Source organism: Myxine glutinosa, chromosome 2 (genome assembly GCF_964187855.1).
Source record: "Myxine glutinosa chromosome 2, kmMyxGlut1.1, whole genome shotgun sequence".
Taxonomy (NCBI): Eukaryota; Metazoa; Chordata; class Myxini; order Myxiniformes; family Myxinidae; genus Myxine; species Myxine glutinosa.
The window spans coordinates 110,702,385-110,728,309 of record NC_136262.1 but is presented as its reverse complement, the minus strand read 5'-3'; the positions used below and the strand labels follow the sequence as shown (position 1 = coordinate 110,728,309).

Sequence of the window (25,925 nt, the reverse complement as noted above, 5' to 3'; positions counted from 1 at the left end):
GTCGATCCGTTGGCCGCAACCAAGGAGGGGCCGCAAACCGCGGATTGCCTGTCCTGGTCAGAGGCGGGTATGACGCTCAGTTGGGCACCGGTGTCGCACAGGAAGCGCCGTCCGGACGCTTTATCCATGATGAACAGTAAGTTGCCCGTGTGGCCGGCGCTCATGGCTGGTAATGAACGCCGGCCCGGCCGTTTCCCGGCCTGCCGAAGGTGCACGGGGGTCGGCATGTCCGGGCCTTCTGTCCGAACCTGGCATGATAGTAACACCACGCTTGGTCAGGTGGAGGCCCCGGTCGTCGTGCTGGAGGTGGTCGGCTCGGTGTAGCGGCCGCCTATTGCGTCGGCAGTTCGGTCGTCGACCGTGCCGGGTGCTCGGGCGCCATGGGTGTTGCGTCGGACGGCGGTGGGTCCCATGTCGCCGCTGCGATGCGCTGTCCTGCGGCGGAGATCTTGTCGGCTTCTCTGGCAAGGGCCCGGGGATCTGTGATCGTCGTGCTTGCCAGGGCGAGGCGTACCGGGTTAGGCAGCTGACGGAGGAACAGCTCCCGGAACAGGAATGCCGGAGAGTGCTCGCCGAGCAGTGAAAGCATGTAGTCCATTCGCTCGGAAGGGCGCGTGTCGCCGAGCTCGGGCAGGTCGAGCAGGCTCCGTGCGTGTTCCGCCGATGGGAGGGCGAAAGCGTCGAGGAGAAGCTTCTTAATCGCGCCGTATTTGTCAGCGGCTGGCGGGCTCTCGAGGAGGCTCAGGGCGCGGGCCGCGGTGGCCGAACCGAGCGCTGCTACCACATGGTGGAAGCGGGTGTCGTCGGCCGTGATGCCTCGCAGGGCGAACAGGGAATCCGCCTGTGCGAACCAAACCGCCGCGTGAGCCTCCCAGAAGGTAGGCAGTTTAAGGGCGACTGCCGTGTCCATGTCGGTAGGTCACCAATGAAGGAGCTGGGGCTCCCACGTCGATCGGAAGAATGGACGCGACAAAAAGCTGGAATTCATCCGAGTTGCTTTAATCAAACCAAACACTCAGGCACTCTGAAAAGCCCGTTTATCGGGCAGCAATATATATACATATTATCCCGGAGCGTTTGCCCAGGAAAGGCGAGAGGGGGCGTGGCCCAGCGTCCTGGCTGCGGCCTGGCAAGTTGAAGGCGAGCCTGCCCGGGCGTCCTGGACGAGCCCGGCATGGTGATCGCTCCGCGTCCTTGATAGGTGCAAGGCGATTGTGAAAACCCAGCGGTAGCCGCTACTATATATATATATATATATATATATATATATATACAGTGATCCCTCGTTTATCGCGGGGGTTACGTTCCAGAACCCCCCGCGATAGACGAAAATCCGCGAAGTAACGACCATATTTTTATTTTATTATTTATATATATTTTAAAGCTTTATGACCATCCCCACACTCTTATTAACCTTTCCCATACTCTTATAAACACTTCCTATACTCTTAAACACTTTTTACACTCTTAAACATACGTAATTTTAACAACATATAAAATTCTAATGGGTACTCACCATTGAAGATACTGTAGCTACCCATGGGTCCCCCAAGCAAGACCAGCATCAGAATCTCCTTGCTCCAGCCGGTGACGTCACCGGCGGGGATCCCCGGCGCCAGAGTGGCTGGTCACGTGACCACCAAAGCGTGTCGCGCGTGCGGGTATAATCAGCTACACCCGTTGATCACGTGACCACCGAAGCACGCCACGCTTGAGAGGCGTGGCTTTCGATTTCTGGTTGTGCTTTATAATGCAGCCCGATAAACGGGCTTTTCAGTGTTCCCGAGTTGGTTTTGAGAATAAATATCTTCTCGGACGAGTTTGTGTCTTGCCCGTCATTTCGTCCGTATCAAGCAAGAGCCCCGGCTCTTCAATACTACAACTTGCGTGATGAAGATGATGATGAATTAGCTGTGCAGTACTGATGACGATGAAGGTGATGACGATGATGAATGTACTGCACAGCCAGAAAGAGCATTAGTTACCCATTACGTGGGTAACTAGCGCAAGTGGAAGCTGCCGCATCTGCGTTTTCCATACGCACGACTTTGTCTCTTTGTCTACTCTTCTACTGTACACTATGTACAGTATTTTATTTCTTGTAATGTGTTTTAATTACTGTATTTTTCTTATTTTTTTACGTTTTTTTATTTTTTAGGCTAGAAAATGCTTATTTTACCACAAAAATATTTAAAATAATAGTATATAAAAATACATTTATACCGCAAAATCCCGCGATATAGCGAAAAATCCGCGATATAATTTTACATATACTAGCGAGAAAAACCCGCGATGTACCGAAGTCGCGAAAAGTGAACCGCGATATAGCGAGGGATGACTGTATATATTTACCATCATCATATATATATATATTTATTGGGTAAACTGTAAAAGTGGTGAATAATAAAGCTGCCAGAAAATGGTAAAACTTGTTTTGGTCACATGATGTGATTGTCATGATATTCACTGTTTGTGCTGATGTTTTACCATCTCCATGCACATGTTGTCATAACATTGTTCAACTCCTGAGACTACATTCCAGTCCACATTACTCTCATTCATTAACCCACCCCTTTTTATCGCTTCGTAATTCATTGATTTTGGAGCATGTTAAGCGACACACATGTGCCTCTCTTCCTCTTCACCCCTAGCTTTAACCGTCTTGATCTTCCTCCTTACAAGAGCTTTGAGCAGCTTAAAGAGAAGCTGCTTTATGCCATTGAGGAGACTGAAGGCTTTGGGCAAGAGTGATATGGAATTGGTTTCACTTATTCACTCCCAACTTCCTTAAGTTTATACCTGCCTCCAACTTTAGTCAGATTCTAGCTGTTCCTCATGTCTCAGCCAAATTTATTTTTCTTACAATTATTCAGGGATCTGTCATGTTCTTAAGTGCATGCACTAAACCTTCTTTTTTGCTGGTTTCACTTAGCTTTGTACCTACACCTTCATGATTTTTAAAAATGTTTTTACAAACAGGTGTGTGAACATTCGATTTCTCTTCGACAACGAAATACAGCTTGGGCCGATATTCTTAGGTTTGCGTTGATCCTTCTGAGACGATGCTTCTCTTTTTGTTTTGGCAAAATGCATTTGGCCTGTGTCTGATTCTTAAAACAAAATGATAACATAAGGTTTTAGTCTCGCTAATCGTCGATTCAATTCCTGCTACCTTCGTTGAAGTATCCATGCTTTTAAAGCAGCGGACATGTTTGCCGGTTCTCGGCAGGTTCACTGGGTTGCAGCCGGCAACCTTTTTTGTGCGTATCATCTCGATCCGTTCAACCGCTTATCTTTGCATTCCTGGCATTCTTCAATGCCTTGGATTTCAACATGCATCGTGCATGATGTACAGTTTTTAGATTAAGATGTAAACAATGTGATTTGTCTTTTTGTACATATGTTATAAAAAAAAAAAGTAATATCATGTTTATCGTCCTGATCAGACCAAATGGAGACCCATTTCAGAGAATTGTGTGCGATTTGAATTTGGCAAAGAGAATTCTGATTCATCCGTTGATGCTTGTGAAGAGCCATTTGAGGATTTGGTTGAGATCGAGTTCAAGGTAAAGAAAGGCCCTGTGGACTTGTGGTTTTTAAGAGACGGTTAGCATCCGATTTGAACGCATTGCAGTGTCCCTGCACTGCCAATTACGTTGTGCCGCCAAAATGCCCCTTCAGACAGCATCCAGTAGTTCGACAAAATAAATCAACTGGATATCGACAGTTCCAAGCAGTTTTGAATTTTTTATTTTTCTTTGACATTGGATAATCTCCAACAGGTATCACATGTTTCATACATGTTTCATGCCCTAAAATGAAATAGCCTATTGAGGTTAGATTGTAACTTTTGTTTTCATTGCTGTACATTATCTTGTGCTACAGTTCAGCATATGTCACACTGGAGGCTCGCAGTATAGCGTAAAGGTATGTGCACTCACCTTAGAGCTGCTGAGCCCGAGTTTTAATCTCGGCCTGGCTACAATTGCTGTCGTCCTGGTGCTTCACTCGCAGGGCGAGGCATTAACGTGCGCCGGACGTTAAGCTGGAGGACCCACTTGCCGGCACCGGTCGTTGGTGGACGTTAAAGGTCCCAAGGCGCATTTCGCAAAGAGCAGGCGAGTTATCGCCGGCACCCTGAACAAATTACATATTCTTGCCACGGTCAAACGTCGAGCCGAGTCAGCCGGTTCCACGAAGATGGGTGCTAGAACTGTTGGGAATAATTGGCACTGTTGCAGAAGGACACGTCATTCAGCACACCCATGCTTTTCTAATAAATTTGGTGCTGTAAGGCATGAGGAAAGAAGAGGCAGTTTAAAAAGGATTGTCATGTGTCGTGTACAGTAAGATCTATTTTGAGGCGTCGAAGCATTGTTTTTGCAGTAGTATCGGTGGAGGTATGGAAAATACTTTATTTTGGTACTCTTCTCAATGCCATTTGTGCTGTAAACGAGTAACAGCTGGAGGGACTGCACAATTCACCCCCTTGTGCTCATTTTATCCTGAGACTTGTGTAACATAAAGCTCTATTTTCTACCAATAGGAACTTAACAAAAATGTCATGTACCAGTCTCAGGAGAAAATTCTCTTTAACCAGGTCTTAGTTTGGTCGACATAATCTATATCAAATGTGAATCTTGAAAGAAAAATCTATTTTATCGGTGTTATTAATAATAAATGTTTATGCATCAAATCGAATTTGTCATTTGTACCATTTGTAATGCAAAGCGTCATATATTATTACGGAGATTACATCGGCCAATCGGTCGAGACACTCTGAGCTGGATCAAGGGCCTATTCGCTGCTGTACCTAGTTCAATTTGGAGCGCCAGTGGCCGATCGGGCGGTGCACCCGGGCACCTTGGCAGGTCAGGATCGTGATCAAGATGAACCCAAGCGGTGGTTCTAACTGGCGAGGAGGTGAATTTACTAATGGGTGTTACACGCTCCAGATGTGAGGTCGTTTTCGATAGAACACACCGAATTTTCAGTCTTGCTCGAAGTGTACATGTCATCACAAAGAGGGATGACAATCCGGTCTCGGACAACCATGTCGATGGAAACTCCATCCAGGCATAAACAGCCAATCTTGCAACAGCAGGCTATGGATTCAGAATATCACACCAGACATCTAACAGACTTTGTCTTCAAATATACCGTGTCTATAGAAAGTCTACACCTCCTTTTCAAAATTTTCACCTTTTGTTACCTTACAGCCTGGAATTAAATTGCATTACATCGGACTTTTTCCACCTTTATTTACACATCGTAACCCACAACTTCCGCGTGAAAAACAAATTCTACAAATTCCAGAAAGTTAATAAAAAATACAAAACTAGAATATCTTGGTTGGAAAAGTGTCCACCCCCCTGAGTTAATACCTGGGGGAAGCACCTTTGGCAGCAATATTACAGTGCGAGTCTGTTATGATAGGTCTCTACCAACTTTACACACCTTGATTGGGCAATATTTGCTCATTCTTCTGTACAAAACTGTTCAAGCTCAGTCAAGTTGCGTGGGGAGCGTTGATGGACACCAATATTCAAGTCATGCCACAGATTTTCGATTGGATTTAGGTCGGGGTTCTGACTGGGCCACTCAAGGATATTTATCGTTTTGTTCCACAGCCACTCCAGTGTAGCTTTCGTTGTGTGCTTCGTGTCGTTGTCATGGTGAAAGGTGAACTCCCTTCCCAATTTCAGCTTTCTTGCAAAAGGCAACAGGTTTTCCTCTCAGAATTCTCTGTATTTTACTCCATCCATTTTCCCTTCTATCCTGAGAAGTGCCAGGGTCCCTGCTGATGAGAAACATCCCCATAACATGATGTTGCCACCACCTTGCTTCACAGTATGGACGGTGTTCTTGAGTGCTTGGGATATTGTTGTCATATGCACACAGTGACCAGTCTTTGCCATAAAGGCCTGTAGCTCTTTCAAAGTTGCCATTGGCCTCTTGGTGGCCTCTGTGATCAGACTCCTCCTTGCTTGGTCATACAGTTTGGAGGGACGGCCCGATTTAGGCAGGGTCTTGGTGCTACAATACGTCTTCCACTTCTTAATGATTGTCTTGACTGGGCTCCAAGGGATATTCAAGGCCTTACAAATACTTTTATAACCATGCCCTGATCTGTGCCTTTCCACAACTTTATCCCGGGGGTCTTTTGAAATATCCTTGGAGCTCATGGTTTTAATGGCCTAAGCCTTTTTTATTAGCAAAAAAAGGTTTAAAAAAAAACCCATCAAACGAGAAATCAAAACCAAATAAATCAAGAACAATAATCAAACAAGTCCCAAACAAACGAGTCGATTACAATAGATCAAACCAATAAACAACAATAAAAATAACGAAAGGTTCACAAATATCAGGGCTGGGACCTGGGCAGCGTCCTCGCAGAGTGGGAAACCGGACACAGGGCACCTGCTCGCCATGTCGGAGTCCTGGGGAGGGGCGAAGGACAACACGGGGAATGACGGGTGGGGAGAGGGAGGGAGGGAAGTGGTGGCGGGGAAGCGTGAGGCTGCTTACCTGCCTGGAGGGTGAGGACGCCAAACAGGGGGAAGGCCAGGGAAAAGCAGGAAGGGAGAGACGAACGAAAACGCAGGACAAACAAAGACAAAAAGTATAAGATAAACACATAAGATGAGATGGAAATAAAAACACGCAGGACAAACGCAACAAGGCTAACAAGTTGCTCAGGTGGACACCGAAGCACCCTCACCTTGCAGCCTGCTAACCAAACCAGCCGGGTTTGCTGTGACCTGCACTACCCAGCAGAGGAAACCTACAGGAACAGCTGATTTTATTCTGAAATAATCAGAATCTTTACAATTTATACACAGGTGGAGGCCAATTGACTTAGTGTGTGATTTTGAAAGTGATTGGTTGGTTGGTCACACCTGAGATAATTTACAATATTGCTATATTATAAGGGGGGCACTTACTACACTTATCCAACTAAGATTTTCTAGTTTTGTGTTGTTAATTAATTTTCTGAAATTTGTAGAATTTGTTTTTCACTTGGAAGTTTGGGTTACGATGTTTAAATAAAGGTGGAAAAAGTCTGATTTAATGCATTTTAATTCCAGGTTATAAGGTAACAAAAGGTGAAAATTTCAAAGGGGGTGTGGACTTTCTATGGGCACTGTGTACTGGTCTGTAGAATCATCGTGGAGATATTAGAGACTCCTGGACAGGATCGGGTAGCTCGATCGGGGCATCAAATCAAAAAGGGGTTTCAAACTACCTTTTTGTTTTTGTATATAAAGTCAAGGCTCATGGAAGATTTAGAACACTCACCGGATCAGGACACAACAGAATAAAAGGAACAGTAGCAAGAGGGGGAAACCACCAGCAGCAGGGATGAAAGACAAAATAGAGGACAAATAAAAGGTAGGAGAGGATGCACAGGTTGGGCAAGATGGATATATAAGGAAACTCAGGAAGGGAAGAATGGAAACTTGGAAGGAGGTGTTAATGGGGGTCAAAACGATCATAGTTTTGGATTGGGAATTATCCGAGATAATCCGGAATAAACAGGTGTCTTGAAGAGAAGGAGGGAAGAATGAGATCGAATAGAATGTGGATGTTTGTTTCACATGTGGGGAAAAAGGGGGGAAAATGAGTGGAGCTGAGCAGTGATTCTGGATTTTGTGAGTGGTTGTTGTTTTATAGTTATGTTTTATAGTTTTATATATTTTATGTTTATAGTTTTATAGTTCTCTCGAGCAAACCTGTGTCGTGGAGACAGGTGATCAATCTCGCAGGAGAGAACCAGAGATCCCCCACATCCAGGATGGTGTACACCTCCACCTTCACAAAGTCAGGGCCACGGCAGAGTTAGAGAGGTAAAGAGACTTTTGAAGTCCTTTATTATCAAAAGAATACTATATATATTTACACCAACCATAAATACATGAAAAGTAATGAAAGGAAACGGTTCCAGAAGTACCATGACACGCAAATTACCAAAAGAAACCATTAAATTTATACAAACTACAAAAATATTACCAGTTGGTTCTCACGAACCTCACACAACCCTTCATGACACCAGGTATTGGTGAATTCATCAAGATTGTTTGCATCCTTATAGAAACAAGACTCTAGTTTAAGTCTTTCTGACACGAGGGCATTGAAGAACACCAGGACATTGCATTCCCCGACAGGTTTACCGTTCAATTTCTCCCTTCTTGAGAGATATATTGCCAGCTTGGCTGTTGAGACAAGAAACCTCATTAACATGTTTTCCTTGCTTGACTTGGCATTAAAGCCGAAAATACAAGAACGCAACGAGAAAACAACATTCATTCTGTGTGCCACAAGATTAAACCACCGAAACAAAGGAACCAATCTCACACAATTAATGAAGGCGTGGAACACGTCCTCCGTACATATGCAGAATGGGCAACATGTGGATGTAGGAGAGAAATGGTTGATTAACTTATTGGAGGGGACTATCCAATGGATCAGTCTCCATTGGAGGTCACCAGATCTTTTACTTACGAGCTTGCTATACATGGAGTCCCATACAGGTTCAGAGGGGGGTCCCACAGGCAACAGTCTCTTCCACCGGATTACTCCATTTAGCGGCGTATCCCCCAGCAGTAACTTGACACATGACTTGTATAGCTCTTTACTGCTAGTCTCTTGAAAGGGGCTTAACCCCATGCTAACCGGGGGTAAGTCTTCCGATTTGAAGTGCACCAGTAACCCAAGAAAAACCCACTCATCATGCAGTGGTTCGAGCTCGTGGGACCAGCATACTCTCAGCCGGAACCATATCCGTATCACCTCTCTCAACACTTTTGCAGTCACTCTTTCGGACCGAATTCCTGCTAGCTCGGCTACTTCTCGAGCTGGTTTCCACCCACAACCAGAAACATGCCGGAGTTGCCATACTTTTGTGATGCCAACAATTATAAAATGCTGGCAGAGGTCCATACTTTTGGGCATGTTAGGAAAAAGCCGATTGCAAAACAAAGGCTCTTGTGCAAACATGTTTTTTTTTTGTTTTTTTTTGTATACAAGATCGAGGCTCGTGAAAGAGCTGTTGATGTCGTCGTTGTCTTCTTGACGGCACACTGAGGTTCTGCCAAACATTCAACACACTCTGGTAAAAAAAACAGGAAGAGGAGATATGTCAACTTGTTGAAGCAGGACCAAGAAACATTCGCGGCCATATCCCAGCCTGCCGGCCTGCTGCAAAATGTGGGTGGCCAAGACATGGTTTGGTAATTGCTCTTTCGCCAAAAGTTTTTGTACAGAGCACAACCAAAAGGCCATTATACGGCTCCTGACGTCTATCATACTCTGGCCACCCTCGGCCAATGGACGGCATACAACGTTTGGCCGTAACCAGTGATGACCTCCCCAAAATAACTCCAACAGTTGCCTTTGCACTTCCTTCACCAAGCCTTCTGGTGGTTGTAGGCAGATGAATCTGTGCCACAAGAAGGAGGCGACTCGATTCTTGACGACCAAAACTCGGCCCTTATACGAAAGGTGAGGCAGGGCTCTCCTCCACCTACTCGATCTCTTTTTTACGCATTCAGCAACACCTTCCCAGTTTTTCTGGCCGTACTGTGGGGATCCAAGAAACACTCCAAGATAGCGAACACCTTCATCCACCCACTTTAAACTTGCAGGAAGGTGTATTGGCAGGCCTTGCGCCATTCTAGATGCACTGTCCCTGACAGAGGGAACCCATAAAGCTTTGCTCTTTTCCCAGTTGCACTTCAATTTGGAAGCTAAACCAAACAAATGTAGGCACTTAGCAAGAGCTGCAATGTCGTTATTGTCTTTAACAATGACTGCGACGTCATCAGCATACGCCGATACCACAACTGAAGGATATCCAGGACATGTTAGGGTTAGGGGTAAGGTAGGGTTAGGGTTAGGGTAGGGTTCCAGAAACGTTATTCCTTCGTAACACGAGAAGTGATTCCATTACAAGGGTGAACAGTAAGCCGGAGACAGGGCAACCTTGCCTTACCCCCCTTTGAACCTGTATGGGAGAACAAAGGTCATTGTTCACCTTAACTAAACTGAATATATTGTTGTACAATAAAGCAATATAAGTTCTGAAAATAGCTCCAAATCCACAAGCTTCAAGCACATGATCCAAAAAGATGTGATCGATGCTATCAAAAGCCTTTTCTAAATCAATAAAAATTATACCAAAGTCATTCTGCACACAGTTGCCATCTATCAGATCTCTAATGAAAAATATGTTATTAAACAAGAATGTATCAATTGAATGCAGGTTTATTAGCAACAACGATGAACAATCAATCTGCAAGACAAAGAAAGCGATGGTAGATATTAGAATAAGATAATAGATACAGAATATGCAAATAACAATGCGCAGTATTACACAAGATGAGAACGCAATAGAGAACAGCACCATACAAGAGTTGTCTATCTCCCTTTCCCAAAAACGTTCAATTGTGACACAGAATAGAACGAAACTGGAGACCGAGAAAAAGGATCACATGAGTTTATAATTGATATTCTTCTGAATTGAATCGGGCTGGTGGTTTGATAATTCGCTTCGGGCGGCCCGTCACCACCCGATCAATCGTCGGAGTCCTCTGAGGGCAGTTCGTAATTTCCTGGTCCATTGTGGGAGTCTCCGGTGGGTGGTTCACTATCGCCCTGTCCGACGCCGGAGTCCCCTCCAGCTGGTCCATCATCACCCGAACCGTCAAGGGGGCAGAAATAGGCAGTGACCGTGGAGGTGTGGCGGTGGTCTGCACATGTGGTTGGTTAGCGACTCTCGCGGGTGGTGTCATCGCGGTGGTGGAGCGGAGTGTCTGTGATGGTAAGCCCGGCGCAATGACATGTTGGGGTTCACCCTTCTGGGGAGTGGTAACAGGATTGAGACAGACTCTTGGAGCGGTGACGGGTTGGGTACCAGACATTAAGTATTTCGGTACGATTGGCATAACACTTGGCATAACGGTTGGCAGCATGCCACTTTTGCCAGTCGTAGTGGGAGTTGTCATGCTGAAAGGCGTAAAACGTCGCAGGAACTTACGATTCCGGAGAGTGATTCTTCCGGAGCCATCCACCTTGACAACGTATTGATCGAATTGTTTTACCTCAATCACGGTTCCGGTCCGGTCCCATTTTCGTGGTTCCAGGCCGGTCTGGTTCTGGATCCGGACATGGTCCCCGACGGCCAGTGGAGGTAGTTTTGTCGTGTGTTCAGAGAGTCTTTCGATCTCCCTGGCATGCCGAATGCGCAAAGCTTCCTCACGATTGTTGCGTGTTTCCCGCCAGGTGTCCGATGGCAAGTATCTGCCTGGGATGATGGGTATGAAGTCCTTGACTGGCCTCTTGAAGATGATCATGGCTGGAGACAACCTAGTGTCCTGATCCGGTGCATTCCGGTACTGGAGTATTGCACGTTGGAACCGATCAGTGTCTAGTTCACCATTGGAACCAGTGTTATCGGTGATCATTCTTTTCGATGTTTTGACTGCGATCTCGGCACGACAGTTGCTGTGTGGGAAGGCAGTGGATGACAACCGATGGTTAACGCCCCACCGACGCAAGAAGTCTTGGGTGTCATGTGCCGTGAATTCTGGCCCACAGTCAGATGCCAATTCGTCGGGGATACCATAAGTGGCGAAGTTCGACCGCAGACATTTCACTAGGCCTTGTGCCCCGCCAGTAGTTAGCTGAATGATTGGCCAATTAGAGTAACGATCAACGGTGACCAAATAACTCCGACCCTTGTGATGAAAGTAATCTGAACAAACGTACTGGAAAGGGTAGGCAGGTTCAGCTGAGGCTGTAGGTGGAGCACTTGGGTGCGATGGGGCCATCCGATTGCAGTGTGAGCAGCGATTGCGCATCTCATGAATCTGGGGAGTGATTCCAGGCCAAAAGATCGAGCTGCTGGCCCGGGTGGTCATAGCCGTGACTCCTTGGTGAGCAGCATGAAGATTCTCAAGGACAAGCTTCCGTAGCTTCGGTGGGATGATAATCCTCCCCTTGTAGACCACTATGCCATCAATAGTGTAGAGGTGTTCACGGAAGGGAAAGTATTCCAAAATGGACACAGGGAAATCGTCCCGACTGGCAGGTAGACCCTGCTCAATAGAATTGAGTAACTGCAGCATCTGAGTGTCACTTGCTGTTTCGTCCCGAACATCGTCCCAAGTGACGGACCGCACAGAATCGAGTGTCTTGATGGCTGCCATAGAAATAGCCATTTCCATGCCAGAGTCGTCATCTGTGGTCCACAGCCCAGTCAAGGTGTGCTGTCTTAGTGTAGTCGATGTGGCCACATCCATAATGGAGGAAATGTCATCCACCAGTGGCAGTCGTTCCGATGGTCTGGCACCCGACGGATGTCGTGAAATCGCATCTGGTACGCAGTGTCGTTTTCCCGGGATGTGGATAATTCGGAAACGATATGCTAGGGTCCTTTCTTTCAAGTTGGCAAGCCGCGTGTTATGGATGTCCTCTAATCGTCTGTCACCAAGAAGCTTGATTAAGGGCTTGTGATCGACGGCAATAATCAGGTTCTTGCATCCCAACACAAAATACTTTACTTTTTCCAGGCTGTCCGCCACTGCTAGAGCTTCACCCTCTATCGGAGCATAGCGCGACTCCGCTGCATGGGTGAAGCGGCCTCCAGCAAGGGTGATTTTCCAGCCATCGGGGCAGCACTGTGGGGTTTCACCAGGGCATCTGCAGTGTTTTTGGAGGAGCCAGAAGCCAATCCCATCCTTCGACCAGTCAGTTGCGAGACATGTTGTCCGTTCCTTGTCAAAGATCCGGACCCCATTTGCGACTTCAGATATGATGAGTCGTTTTGATTCTTCGAATAGGGATTGTAGTGTTGCATCCCAGTAGAAGGGGGTGCATGGTTTTAGGAGGTCCCGAAAAGGTCGCATCCTCTCGGTCATGCTGAAGCAGTATGTTACCTGATTGACTAGCCCAAACCAGGAGCGAATGTCAGTAATTGTTTTTGGTGTGGGGAAGTCCTGTATCGCTTGGAGATACCTTTGGCATGGTCGTACACTGTCCATGGTGATCTCGAATCCAGCGAATTCGACCGTGTCCTGACCAAAATGGAATTTCGTCGGATTTTGCGTAATCCCATTACGGCCGCACAGGTCGAGCCAGTTGCATGTCTGAAAAAAGCTCTCTTCCAATGTGTCGCTCCACATGATGGTATCATCAATACATTTGGACTTGTTTTTGAAGTCCGATACGATTTCGTCAAATCGTCTGGAGTATCCATCACCTGAAGCGATGTAACCTTGGGGAGTGGTGCAGTAACGGTATCGGCCCCATGGTGTGATGAACGTTGTCAGATGGCGGTCACATTCTCTGATTGGAACGCTGTGATAGCCATTCCAGGCGTCTGTTACCGTCTTTTTGGTGTTATGTGGCACCGCCATTGCTTGATGGAAGGGTGACTGGGTGTGGTGGGTCTCACGTGTGCAGTGCGCATTCAGTGGTTGCAGATCAACTGTCCTCCGTGGGGTCCCATCCTTCTTTGGACAGACGACCATTCTGCTGCACCATGTCACTGGTTCACCAATTGGCACCGGTTCCAGAACCCCTAACCTGATGTCGCGATCGATACCAGCCTTGACTTCTGCCTGCCAGTGTAAGGGGACAGGCACTGGGGTGTGCACCGCTTTTGGTGTTGCCTCGGGGTCAACCATCAGTGTGAGAGGCGGACCTTCCATGTGGGGTAGTGGCTGGTGTTCGCAGACATTGAATGTGCTGCTTTTGTAGTACTCCAGTAGCCATTTCTCCAGCCTCTCTCGGTTCTCGTCAGTGGCCGGAAATGGGATAGATGTAGGCAGTGTAGGGGGAAGCGATCTTACCGGGCAGTTACAATTTGCATCGATAACTGCTGCCACTGCAGCACCAACTGTGTTGGATTCGCCAATGGTTGGGAAGCTACTAGACACGAGGCCTAGATCGACGCATGCTTCACGACTGAGATACATGTTCCGTGTGTCAGGTGAGATGTAGCAGATTTGTCGGGTTTCAATAATGTCGCCATTGGCTGTGCGACCAGACAGGTGTAGGAGCATGGCGCCGATAATCCGGACCCTTCCACTGTTAACAGCATTCATCTTCAGGTTGACAGGTAACAGGTCTTCATTACGCAGCCCGAGTTTGTGGAAAATATTAAGTCCTGTGAGGCAGCTTTGACAGCCAGTGTCGGCCATGGCCTGGAGCCTGGCCGATTTTGGTCGGGATGACAGTGGCTGGCCGAAATGGTCATAAGATTCCTTATCAATCCGTGCTATGAGTTTTATGTACGGCTGTGGTTGAGACTTCTTCTTGGTCCAGCCAGAGAGGTGGTCAAATATATGGTGGTCGAGGTGTAGTGGAGTTGACAAGGTGGCCATGGCCCTTTTAATTTGCGGCTTCCAAATGGCCGTTTCTCGTTCCGTGACAGAGCAGAGGAGATCGTGGACCTGGCTGCTTTCATCCACATCATGAGCATCCATTGATTTGTCCGTAGGTTTGTTGTCCGCCTTTTTCGTGCCTCCCCGGCAGACATGTGCAAAATGGCCGCGAGTGGCGCATTTACTGCATGTTTTCCCGTAGGCATTGCAGAATTGACGCCTTTGGTCGATGTTCGGCTGTTTGCCATGACCAGTTTTGCCGCAATAACTACAAATGGCCGCCTGCTTGTCGGTAGTGATCAGGGCTCTTTTGTTCTTCCAGTTTTTGTATTGGCTTGCGCCATGAGCGCCTTCACTATCGAGCAAGGCATTCTGGGAACGTTTCCCTGCTTCCTTGGCCTCGACGAAAATGAGAACTTCCTCCAAGCTCATGTTCTGATTTTGATCGCCGAGAATGTCCTGTTGTATATCTTGATCGGCGAGTCCCCGACATAGGACATCGCGAACCATGTCCTTGGTGTAGTTGACATCAGTAGGGGGATTGCATGAGCATACAACAGAAAACTTGCAGATCTCAGCTTGACCAGCCAGACGGGCTGCGTAGGTACGAATTGGTTCTTCTCGGTCCTGTCGCATGTTGTGGAGGTTTACGCGGGACACCATGGTATTCTCCTCTCGGACAGCAAGGGACCGAATGGCTTGTAGTATAGCTGCCTCGTCCTTGATTTCAATGCGTGGGTTGCTGCGGTGGAGGTCACGTCGTAGGTTATCATCACAACATTCAAGGAGTTGAACGCGAACATCATTGCCGATTATCTGGGTCGCTGCCTTGTAACCATCCCATCTTCTGGTGAAATATTGCCAATCTTCGCTGGTACCGCCGGTTTGGATACGAGGACGGCTGACTTTGTCCGGTTTGGCTGGTGCAATGGACGTGTGGGTCATGGCGTGGATGGAGAGCTGGATAGCAGCAACGGCATTGTCAGTGCTGTGAGTAACGTAGACACAGCTCGGGAAGGGGCAGACTGCAGCAGGCATCTTCAGATGAGTTGATTGTTCATAAACAAGAATGTATCAATTGAATGCAGGTTTATTAGCAACAACGATGAACAATCAATCTGCAAGACAAAGAAAGCGATGGTAGATATTAGAATAAGATAATAGATACAGAATATGCAAATAACAATGCGCAGTATTACACAAGATGAGAACGCAATAGAGAACAGCACCATACAAGAGTTGTCTAGTTATCATACATAGATCTACCTGGGATACAATAACTCTGATCAGGGTGAACCAAATCGCTAATTACTTTTTAAAACTCGATTCGCCAAAACGTTTTGAATATTTTTTTTTTATATAATCAGCGCATAGTAGAGAAACAGGTCGCCAATTCTTCATGTGTCGCAAATCACCAGCCTTTGGAAGAAGGGACATCACCGCTCTTCTCAAACTTAAAGGCAATTCTCCATGAGTCAGTGATGATTCAAGAACATGCATCGGTTCTGGACCTAACAGTTCCCAAAATTCCACATAAAATTCAGCCGGCAGTCCATTGATTCCAGGGGCTCTTCCCAAGTCCATTCCGGCCAGGGCTTGCGTTAACTCCTCGAGCGTAATTGGCGAGTCCATATCCAGCCGCTGGGGCTCAGTTAACGTGGATAGGTGAGAGGTTAAAAGTCTCATTGTTTCATCACAAACAACCTGTTTTGAAAACGGTTTGGAAAAGAAATCTTGAACACATAACCGTCTGTCTCTTGGATTTACAACAACAGCTCCGCCAGGATTAATTACAGAAAAAATGTTCTTGGGTGCTTTACTGACAGAGTCCAGACGAAAAAAAGCTTTACTAGGGGTATCTAAAACCTTTAAGTTCTTAACCCTTAGTCTGAGCAACAACCCTGCTGCTTTCTCCTGGATTAACTCTCTCAACTGAGTCTTCTTTTCTAGTAATAACTGGAAGTTTCTTGCATTATTATTTTTAGCAAGTTTACCTTCGAGCTGTACTATGTCAGCTTCCAAACAAGTCATTGTTATATTCTTAACATTTGTAATGTTTGCTCTAAACTGTTGACAAAACACCCGAATCTGGGTTTTTGTATTGTCCCACCAAAGATTTACTGAAGAAAAAGAGGGCTTTCTTAGGATTTGATTTGCCCAGAAAACTTGGAAAGCTTCTTCAAATAGACCATCTTCTAGAAGACTGGTATTAAATTTCCAGTCTTTCCAGATCGTCCTCCATTTTCATTCACTACATGAGGGGATGGTGGCAAAAGTTGTACAGGTTTGGGTCACTTCCGTTTCTGCAACAGGAAGTGAGGTACGATCGTTTTCAAGACTAGGAACATGAACAGGGACGCTGCTATCATTCGTCTCACTGCAGGACGGAACAGCGGGAACAGGTAAACTCTCAGGATTAACTTCAGTCGGTTTAATAGGAACACGAGTGTTGTACACTGCACCTTTCCTATGCCATCTCCAGGCATTGCAAATCGTCATTGCTGGGCACCAAAGGGGGCTCGGCAGTGACGCACGCTGAAAGGGAGTACTCAGTTTTCACTCTGTTTGTTTTCTTGTTTGTTTGTTTTCTTGTTTGTTTCTCCAGGCGATATCTCAGCCATCCTTTGAGCTAGGAAGCTGAAATTTCGGCACAGTAGCGAGCAAGTCCTTTGTCAAAAAAGGTATTTTTTGTTTTTTGATTAATCAATTAATTGAGGAGTTATTTAATTATAAGCGATTAATTAAGTACTGTAGGAGCTGTGCTCCCACGTCAATCGGAAGAATGGACGCGACAAAAAGCTGGAATTCGTCCGAGTTTCTTTATTGTCACAAAACAACTCGGGTACTCTGAAAAGCCCGTTTATCGGGCAGCAATATATATACACACATTATCCCGGAGCGTTTGCCCGGGAAAGGCGAGAGGGGGGGTGGCCGGGCGTCCTGGCCTGGCAAGTCGAGAGCGGGCGTGGCTGGGCGTGCCCAGGCGTCCCGGCCGAGGCCTGGCAAGTTGAGCGCAGGCCTGCCCGGGCGTCCCGGACGCGGCCTGGCAAGTCGAGAGCGGGCGTGGCTGGGCGTGCCCGGGCGTCCCGGCCGAGGCCTGGCAAGTTGAGCGCAGGCCTGCCCGGGCGTCCTGGACGAGCCCGGCATGGTGATCGCTCCGCGTCCTTGGTAGGAGCAAGGCGATTGTGTAAACCCAGCGGTAGCCGCTACACACGTCCCCCCAGAATCGACTTGCACCGGCAGGGTCAATTTGAGGGGGGTCCTGATGACCCGGCCGAAGCGACCCCTGGCGGGTCGTGGGGGTGAGGGGGTCCGGTGTGGTAGTGGGGGGCACCGTGGACGGGGGGCGGCCTCGCCACGGCGGAAGGGCCAACCGTGGCGGTTGGTCGATGTCCACGTGCGCCGGCTTGAGGCGGTCCACCGCAATCCGGTCTGACCTGCCGCCGATGTCGATGACGAACGACTTGTCGTCCCGTCGCAGGACCCGGAAGGGCCCGTCGTACGGCGGCCGGAGTGGCCCCCGATGTGCGTCATGACGCACAAAAACGTACTCCGCTGTGCGAAGCGCTGGGGGGACGTAGGACTGGGGGTCACCGTGGTGGGATGTTGGCACGGGGGCAAACCGTCGGGCGGCCTCCTGGAGGTCCGAGCGCTGGTGAGCTGCGGACCAGGGACTGGTAGCGTCGGGCACGAATTCGCCTGGGACGCGTAGCGCCTGGCCGTAGACAAGCTCAGCGGTGGATGCCCGGAGGTCCTCCTTGGGGGCCGTGCGGAGGCCCAAAAGGACCCACGGCAGCCGGTCGGCCCAACCGCCGTCTTGAAGGCCGGCCATGAGCGCGGCCTTCATGGAGCGGTGGAATCGCTCGCACAACCCGTCGGCTTGGGGGTGGTAGGCCGTAGTACGGTGGAGCTTGACCCCCAGGTTGCGGGCGACCGCGCCCCACAGCTCGGAGGTGAACTGCGGTCCGCGGTCTGACGAGATGTCCGCCGGTGCGCCGAAGCGGGCGACCCAGGTGGTGATGAAAGCCTGCGCCACGTCGGCGGTGGTGGTGGAGACGAGGGGAACGGCCTCCGGCCACCTGGTGGTCCTGTCCACCATGGTGAGCAGGTGTGTGAACCCCCGTGATGGGGGTAGGGGGCCCACCAGATCCACGTTGACGTGGTCGAAACGTCGTTCGGGCACGGTGAAAGGTGCCAGCGGGGCCTGGGTGTGTCGGTGGACCTTGGCCTGTTGGCAGGCTGTGCAGGTGCTGGTCCAATCGCGGACGTCCCGTCGAAGGCCGTGCCAGACGAATCGCGCCGACACCAGCTTCTGGGAAGCTTTCCGGCCCGGGTGGGAAAGGCCGTGGAGGGAGGCGAAGATGCGGCGTTGCCAGGTAACGGGCACGATGGGGCGAGGCTGGCCTTGGGAGACGTCGCAGAGCAGGACAGTGTCCGCGAAGGGGATGTCGGCCAGGCGGAGGCCCGTGTCCGCCGCCCGGAGGGCTTGCACCGTGGTGTCGGTGGTTTGGTCCGCCGCCATAAGCACGAAGTCCACGCCGAGGTGGACCGCGTTCGCGCTGGCCCGAGAAAGACAGTCGGCCACGGCGTTCTTTTTGCCGGCGACGTGCCGGATGTCCGTGGTAAACTCCGACACGGCGGAGAGGTGGCGCTGTTGGCGGGCCGACCACGGCTCCGTGACCTTGGCCATTGCGTAAACCAACGGCTTGTGGTCGACGAACGCCGTGAAGGGTCGGCCCTCCAGGAGGTGGCGGAAATGGCGAACGGCCAGGTGTAGACCGAGGAGCTCACGGTCAAACATGCTGTATTTGAGCTCGTTCGGCCGGGGTTGCCGGCTGAAAAAAGCGAGTGGCTGCCAAACCCCGTTCACCCATTGCTCATGTACGGCGCCCACCGCGTAGTCGGAGGCATCCGTGGTGAGGGCGATGGGAGCATTGAGCACCGGGTGAGCGAGCAGTGTTGCGTCGGCGAGGGCCCGCTTTGAGCTTTGGAAGGCCGCGTCCATTGCTGCGGACCAGACGATGTCGTGCTTGGCCGGCTTGCCCCGGAGGGCTTCGTAGAGGGGCCGCATGAGTTGAGCAGCGCGGGGCACGAAGCGGTGATAGAAATTCACCATTCCCAGGAATTCCTGCAGGGCCTTTATGGAGCGGGGACGCGGAAACGTGGTGATGGCCTCGACCTTGGTTGGCAGCGGCACGGCCCCGTTCTTGGTGATGTGGTGGCCCAGAAAATCAACGGCCGTCGTGCCGAAGTCACATTTGGCCGGGTTGACGATGAGGCCGTGCTCGCTGAGGCGCCCGAACAGTGTTCGGAGGTGGAGGAGGTGCTCGGCCCGGGACGTGCTGGCGACGAGGATGTCGTCCAGGTAAACGAAGAGGAACGGCAGGTCACGCAGCATGCCGTCCATCAAGCGCTGGAACGCCTGAGCCGCATTCTTGAGGCCAAACGGCATCCGTAGGAATTCGAATAAGCCGAACGGCGTGATGACGGCCGTTTTAGGGACGTCGGCCGCCCTGACAGGTACCTGGTGATATCCCCGTATGAGATCGATTTTTGAAAAAATGACCTGTCCTGCCAGACGGGCGGAGAAGTCTTGGATGTGCGGGATCGGATACCTGTCGGGGGTGGTAGCGTCGTTAAGGCGGCGGTAGTCGCCACATGGGCGCCAGCCGCCCCCTGGCTTTGGGACGATGTGTAGTGGCGAAGCCCACGCGCTATCGGAGCGCCGCACGATGCCGAGGTGTTTCAAAGTGTCGAACTCGGCTTTGGCCACGGCGAGCTTGGCTGGGTCGAGGCGGCGGGCTCTGGCGTAGACCGGCGGGCCCGTGGTTGGTATGTGGTGCTCGATCCCATGTCGTACTGCGACGGCCGAAAACGTCGGCCGCGTGAGGGCCGGGAACTCCGTGAGCAGGCGAGCAAACTCGTTCGCCGCCGGGAGGGCGCATGCCAGCTCGGTCGGAGCGGAGCTGCTCAATGTGCATACCAGGGAGCTGAAGGTCTCGGCGTTGATGAGGCGACGCCGTTGGACGTCCACCAGCAGTCCGTGTGCGCAGAGGAAGTCGGCGCCTAGCAGAGCCATGGGCACGTTTGCGGTTACAAACGTCCAAGTAAAGCGTTGGCCGCCAAAGCAGAGGGTGGCGTTGCGAGGGGGGAGAGTTTGGGTGGCCGATCCGTTGGCCGCAACCAAGGAGGGGCCGCAAACCGCGGAATGCCTGTCCTGATCAGAGGCGGGTATGACGCTCAGTTGGGCGCCGGTGTCGCACAGGAAGCTCCGTCCGGACGCTTTGTCCGTGATGAAAAGTAAGTTGCCAGTGTGGCCGGCGCTCATGGCTGGTAATGAACGCCGGCCCGGCCTTTTCCCGGCCTGCCGAAGGTGCATGGGGGTCGGCATGTCCGGGCCTTCTGTCAGAACCTGGCATGATGGTAACACCACGCTTGGTCAGGTGGAGGCCCCGGTCGTCGTGCTGGAGGTGGTCGGCTCGGCGTAGCGGCCGCCAATTGCGTCGGCAGTTCGGTCGTCGACCGTGCCGGGTGCTCGGGCGCCATGGGCATTGCGTCGGACGGCGGTGGGCCCTAGGTCGCTGCTGCAATGCGTTGGCCTGCCGCGGAGATCTTGTCGGCTTCCCTGGCGAGGGCGCGGGGATCCGTGATCGTCGTGCTTGCCAGGGCGAAGCGTACCGGGCTAGGCAGCTGACGGAGGAACAGCTCCCGGAACAGGAATGCCTGAGAGTGCTCGCCGAGCAGCAAAAGCATGTAGTCCATTCGCTCGGACGGGCGCGTGTCGCCGAGCTTGGGCAGGTCGAGCAGGCGCCGTGCGCGTTCCGCCGATGGGAGGGCGAAAGTGTCGAGGAGGAGCTTTTTAATCGCGCCGTATTTGTCAGCGGCTGGCGGGCTCTCGAGGAGGCTCAGGGCGTGGGCCGCGGTGGCTGAACCGAGCGCTGCTACCACATGGTGGAAGCGGGTGTCGTCGGCCGTGATGCCTCGCAGGGCGAACAGGGAGTCCGCCTGGGCGAACCAAACCGCCGCGTGAGCCTCCCAGAAGGTAGGCAGTTTAAGGGCAACTGCCGTGTCCATGTCGGTAGGTCACCAATGTAGGAGCTGTGCTCCCACGTCAATCGGAAGAATGGACGCGACAAAAAGCTGGAATTCGTCCGAGGTTCTTTATTGTCACAAAACAACTCGGGTACTCTGAAAAGCCCGTTTATCGGGCAGCAATATATATACACACATTATCCCGGAGCGTTTGCCCGGGAAAGGCGAGAGGGGGCGTGGCCGGGCGTCCTGGCCGCGGCCTGGCAAGTCGAGGGCGGGCATGCCCGGGCGTCCCGGACGCGGTCTGGCAAGTCGAGAGCGGGCGTGGCCGGGCGTGCCCGGGCATGCCCGGGCGTCCCGGCCGAGGCCTGGCAAGTTGAGCGCGGGCCTGCCCGGGCGTCCTGGACGAGCCCGGCATGGTGATCGCTCCGCGTCCTTGGTAGGTGCAAGGCGATTGTGTAAACCCAGCGGTAGCCGCTACAGTACTTATTTCATTAATTAAATTCCTTTCTCTTCTGACCATTAACTCAGGCACCTTTTGAGTTAGGAAGCTGATATTTGGACATGAGTGACCAAGTGATGTGGCTATCAAGGATATTTTTGATTTATTGATTAATGCATTAATCGATTAATTACTAAAAAAAAAACATTTTTTCAGTTACAGATTCTGATGAAATGGTGGTGGTTTATGTGTTCTGTGACCGAATTGATTAATAATTTAATTTTTTCATGATTATTATTTATTTATTTTCATTATTAATCATTTATTTATTTTCTTTCTCATTTGGCCAATATCACAGGCACCTTTTGAGCTCGGAAGCTAATATTTGGACATGACAGTGACCAAGTGATGTGGCTATCAAGGATATTTTTGATTTATTGATTAATCATTTAATCGATTAATTATTTATTGATTAATTGATTCATTATTTATTGATTAATCAATTAATTATTTATTTTTTATTAATGACTTATTTAATTAAATTTCTAAAAGATACATCTTCGGATGAAGCACTAGTGGTTTAGTTATGCCATTAGCCAATTGATTAAGAAAATATTTTGTGATAATCTTTTATTGATTTTAATTCTACAATTAATCAATCAATTAGCGTACACCTCTCCTTCCCAATGCAGCCTCTATGAGGTGCACTGCGGTATTGCCGGGCACCGGAGGCATCCCGGCAACGCTGCGCTGTAGGATATTTAATTATTTGGCATGGGGCGGTGTACTTTGAATGTATCTGTACTTGTTATTATCCTTTTTGCAATCGGTGTCTTCGTGACCATTTTCCCTACATTTTGAACGCGAAACCTTTGGGAGGAAACGTTTAACGTGACCAAAGTCGACTCTGTGTCCTTCTCTCCTGACAAGGTGGAGGAGTTTTTGTCAAACCTCGACTCTGATTCTGCAACTGGACCAGACGGCATCAGCCCACGGGTCATAAAATCCTGCTCTGCCGCTCTATCTCACCCTCTCTCTGTTCTTTTCACCCTCTCTTTTGCTCAAGGTCATCTGCCAGCATCCTGGAAATCAGCAAACATTACCGCTTTACACAAAAAAGGTGCAAAAACAGATCCTTGCAACTACAGACCAATCAGCCTGCTCCCAATTTATCAGCAAAGTCATGGAATCCATCATTGCTTCGGATATGAAATCTTCCTCTTCTCCAATGGCTTGATCTCCGATCATCAATTTGGATTCAGACCAGGTCATTCTACTCTGGACATGCTGCTTCTGCTGTCTCAACAATGGATGGAGGTCCTCAATGCCAAACAGGAAATCAGAGCCGTATCCCTTGACATATCACGTGCCTTCGATACGGTCTGGCACCCAGCTCTGCTCACCAAACTCTCCTCCTATGGTATCCATGGAAATCTCCATGCATGGCTTGCGGACTTCCTCTCTGGTCGTAGACAACGTGTGGCCCTGAATGGATTTCTCTCATCTCCCCTTCCTGTTCAGGCTTGAGTTCCCCAAGGCAGTGTTCTGGGCCCTGTGCTTTTTCTGGTCTTTATCAATGATCTCTCTGACTCTGGAAAATCCTCTCTATCTCTTTGCTGATGACTCCACTCTCTGCCGCTCCAATCCTCTTCCCTCAGATCAGCAGTCTGCAGCCTCCTCACTCTCTGACGACCTGGACAAAATCACAGACTGGTCAAACAAGTGGAACATGTCTTTCAATCCTGACAAATCTCACACTCTTACTCTGTCTCTCCGAAAAGATCGACTGGACAACCCTCCCATCTACTTGCTCAACAATCATCTCCAAGAAGTTCTGTCGCTCAAGCTTTTGCGTCTCACTATCTGCCTTGATCTTTCTTGGGAAAACCACATTTCCAAGCTGGCCTCCAAAGCCAGTCGCCGACTGGGCATCCTCCGTCGTGCGAAGTGCTTCCTCGGCACACCTGAGCTCCTCACCACATACAAGGCTTTCATCCGCAGCTCAATGGAATACTGTTCTCCCCTATGGGCTGGTGCTCCTGCCTCACACCTAGCTCGGCTTCACGCTGTTGAAACCAAAGCTTTCAGAATCATTGGAATCTCCCGTGATGAAGCTATCTCCGAGGGCCTTTCACTCACTCACCGCAGACAGGTAGGTGGTCTTTCTGTCTTCTACCGACTCCTCTCTGGCCTTGCTCCCCCAGCTATCTCTGTGCTTTGTCCCCCAAATATTCCTACAGGTCGCAGAAGATCTGCTAGCAACCCTCTGATGGTTAAACTGCCGAAATCTCGGCTCTCTGCCCACCTTCACTCTTTCATTCCTCTTTTCTCCCGCCTTTGGAACAAACTCCCACACTCCCTTCAATCCCACTCCTCCCTCCAGGTCTTTAAAACAGCTGTTCACCACCATCTCTTATCTTCCCCCATCCAAAACCTTGATCTTTTCTACCCCCGCTAATTCACCCCAGATCCACCTTGTTTGAAATTCCAACTTCTTTCCTGGAAGTCCTGGCAGTGTCCATATGTTTTATACCTCTCCCACCCCCCCTTCCCATGCCTTCCCTCCCCCCCCAAAGCCCTTTTATGTGTCGGTTTGTCTTTCTGTGTGATTAATGTTAGCTCTTCCACGAGCCTCGATCTTGTATACAAAAAAAAAAAAAAAAAAAAAAAGGCTCCACAGTGAAAGCATGTTCGTGAGGCTGACGAGGCGTACATTTGATACTCCCGATCGTCGGATTTTACTTTAAACGAAATATTCAACCTTGTGTCGTCGCCACGATCGGGAAGTACCATGTAAACTTGGCGACGGAAATTCATCACGTGTTTTATCCTCTCGTCTCGGCTCTTCAGGGAGATCATGGACATTCTCGACACAACCTTGCCTAAATCTGACAAGAAGGTCAAAACTGAAACGAATCAAAATAAATTAATAATAAACCGCATCATAAGCACAAGGATGCTGATAATGCCTTATCAAAGCAGGTAGGCCTCACCCAAATAGGCCAGCTCTCTCTTTCAAAAGACACAAAGTGTAGAGAAAAACAGAACACCACAAAACACGGAAAGACTGAAAAAGAAAGGGAGAGAAGGGGCAGGAGGGAGAAAACCACACTGACAACTCACCACAACACAGAGCAGTTACACACAGCCGCCATCTTGCCACGTCCAATACACAAACGGCCAGTAGGGGGCGAGAGAGAGACAAGAGGGAAAGTGCTGATCCATGGGGATCCGCGGTCTGACAGGGCTACATCTTCTGTGATCGGGGATCGGAACTCTGACCATGACTGCGCTGCCCTGACGAATCTGGGTAGGAGGAAAGAATGGAGAAGATGTAGCCCCCGACTTGCATTGGGGGGTACAGCCACCACAAAGAGGTGTCCCCGACAGTTGTGGATTTGGGGAGTTTCACCAGAAGGTGGTTGATGGTGGATCACCCACGCCGTGTGGAAACCTGAGCTCCACATTAAATTCCGGAAGATGGGATAAACTTTTCGTCCAATGCAGGTGAGTTGGTTTTGAATGAGGATTTTCAAAAACTCTGCGAATCCCTCACCACCTCCACGATCACTGACGTCAGTCAAACTTTCAACATTTCAAAATCCCCATGTCCAGTCGTCGTGTTCCAGAGGAATGGCTGATAAAAATCTATAGGATGACCTGGAAAATGAGCCTCGTGTTTGACTTTCGTCGGTCACCTTTGCACCTGCAAATTTGCACCTGCAAATTCAGTTGCTTATGTAATTTTGTGCTGAATCAAAAAATGGACGTTCTCATGATATTTGGCTAAACTATGCAAATTTATGCAAAATGCATTATTTTGTGATACTGCATAGGTATGTTGAAGATACCACCTGTGACGATGGTGTTAGGTGAGAGTGAGGAGGGAGGTGAGGATGAGGGGAGGTGTGAGGGGAGGGGAGGTGAGGTGAGGTTGGGGGTAGGTGAGGGTGAGGAGAGGTGAGGGTGGGGGTAGGTAAAGGAGAGGTGAGGATGTGGGTAGGTATGGGTGAGGGTGAGGGGAATTGAGGGTGAGGGGAGGTGAGGATGGGGCTAGGTGATGGTGA

At 49.7% G+C, this 25,925-nt stretch overlaps 2 protein-coding genes across 7 annotated transcripts in view; one reads left to right on the top strand and one right to left on the bottom strand.

The window, feature by feature from the left end:
- The window catches only part of LOC137421428 (NEDD4-like E3 ubiquitin-protein ligase WWP1), a 118,611-nt gene extending 113,915 nt beyond the window's left edge, over nucleotides 1-4,696 (top strand). For all 5 annotated transcript variants that reach the window (XM_078771415.1, XM_068107477.2, XM_078771414.1 and 2 more), the window contains one exon: nucleotides 2,652-4,696. In XM_078771415.1, the coding sequence (XP_078627541.1) occupies nucleotides 2,652-2,751 (100 nt within the window). In that variant the 3' untranslated portion in view covers nucleotides 2,752-4,696. The remainder of the gene's footprint in view (nucleotides 1-2,651) is intronic.
- Nucleotides 4,697-5,669: 973 nt separating this feature from the next.
- Nucleotides 5,670-25,010, bottom strand: LOC137422583 (uncharacterized). 2 transcript variants are annotated; one of them, XM_078772798.1, is made up of 3 exons: nucleotides 24,982-25,010; nucleotides 7,734-7,812; nucleotides 5,670-6,532 (listed from the first exon to the last, which is right to left on the bottom strand). In XM_078772798.1, the coding sequence occupies exon 3, from the start codon at nucleotides 6,183-6,185 to the stop codon at nucleotides 5,736-5,738; it is 450 nt and encodes a 149-aa protein (XP_078628924.1). In that variant the 5' UTR covers nucleotides 6,186-6,532; nucleotides 7,734-7,812; nucleotides 24,982-25,010; the 3' UTR covers nucleotides 5,670-5,735. The 2 variants fall into 2 exon arrangements, with proteins under 2 accessions (XP_078628924.1, XP_078628923.1); XM_078772797.1 differs by having other exon boundaries at nucleotides 5,670-6,440.
- Nucleotides 25,011-25,925: the final 915 nt, after the last annotated feature.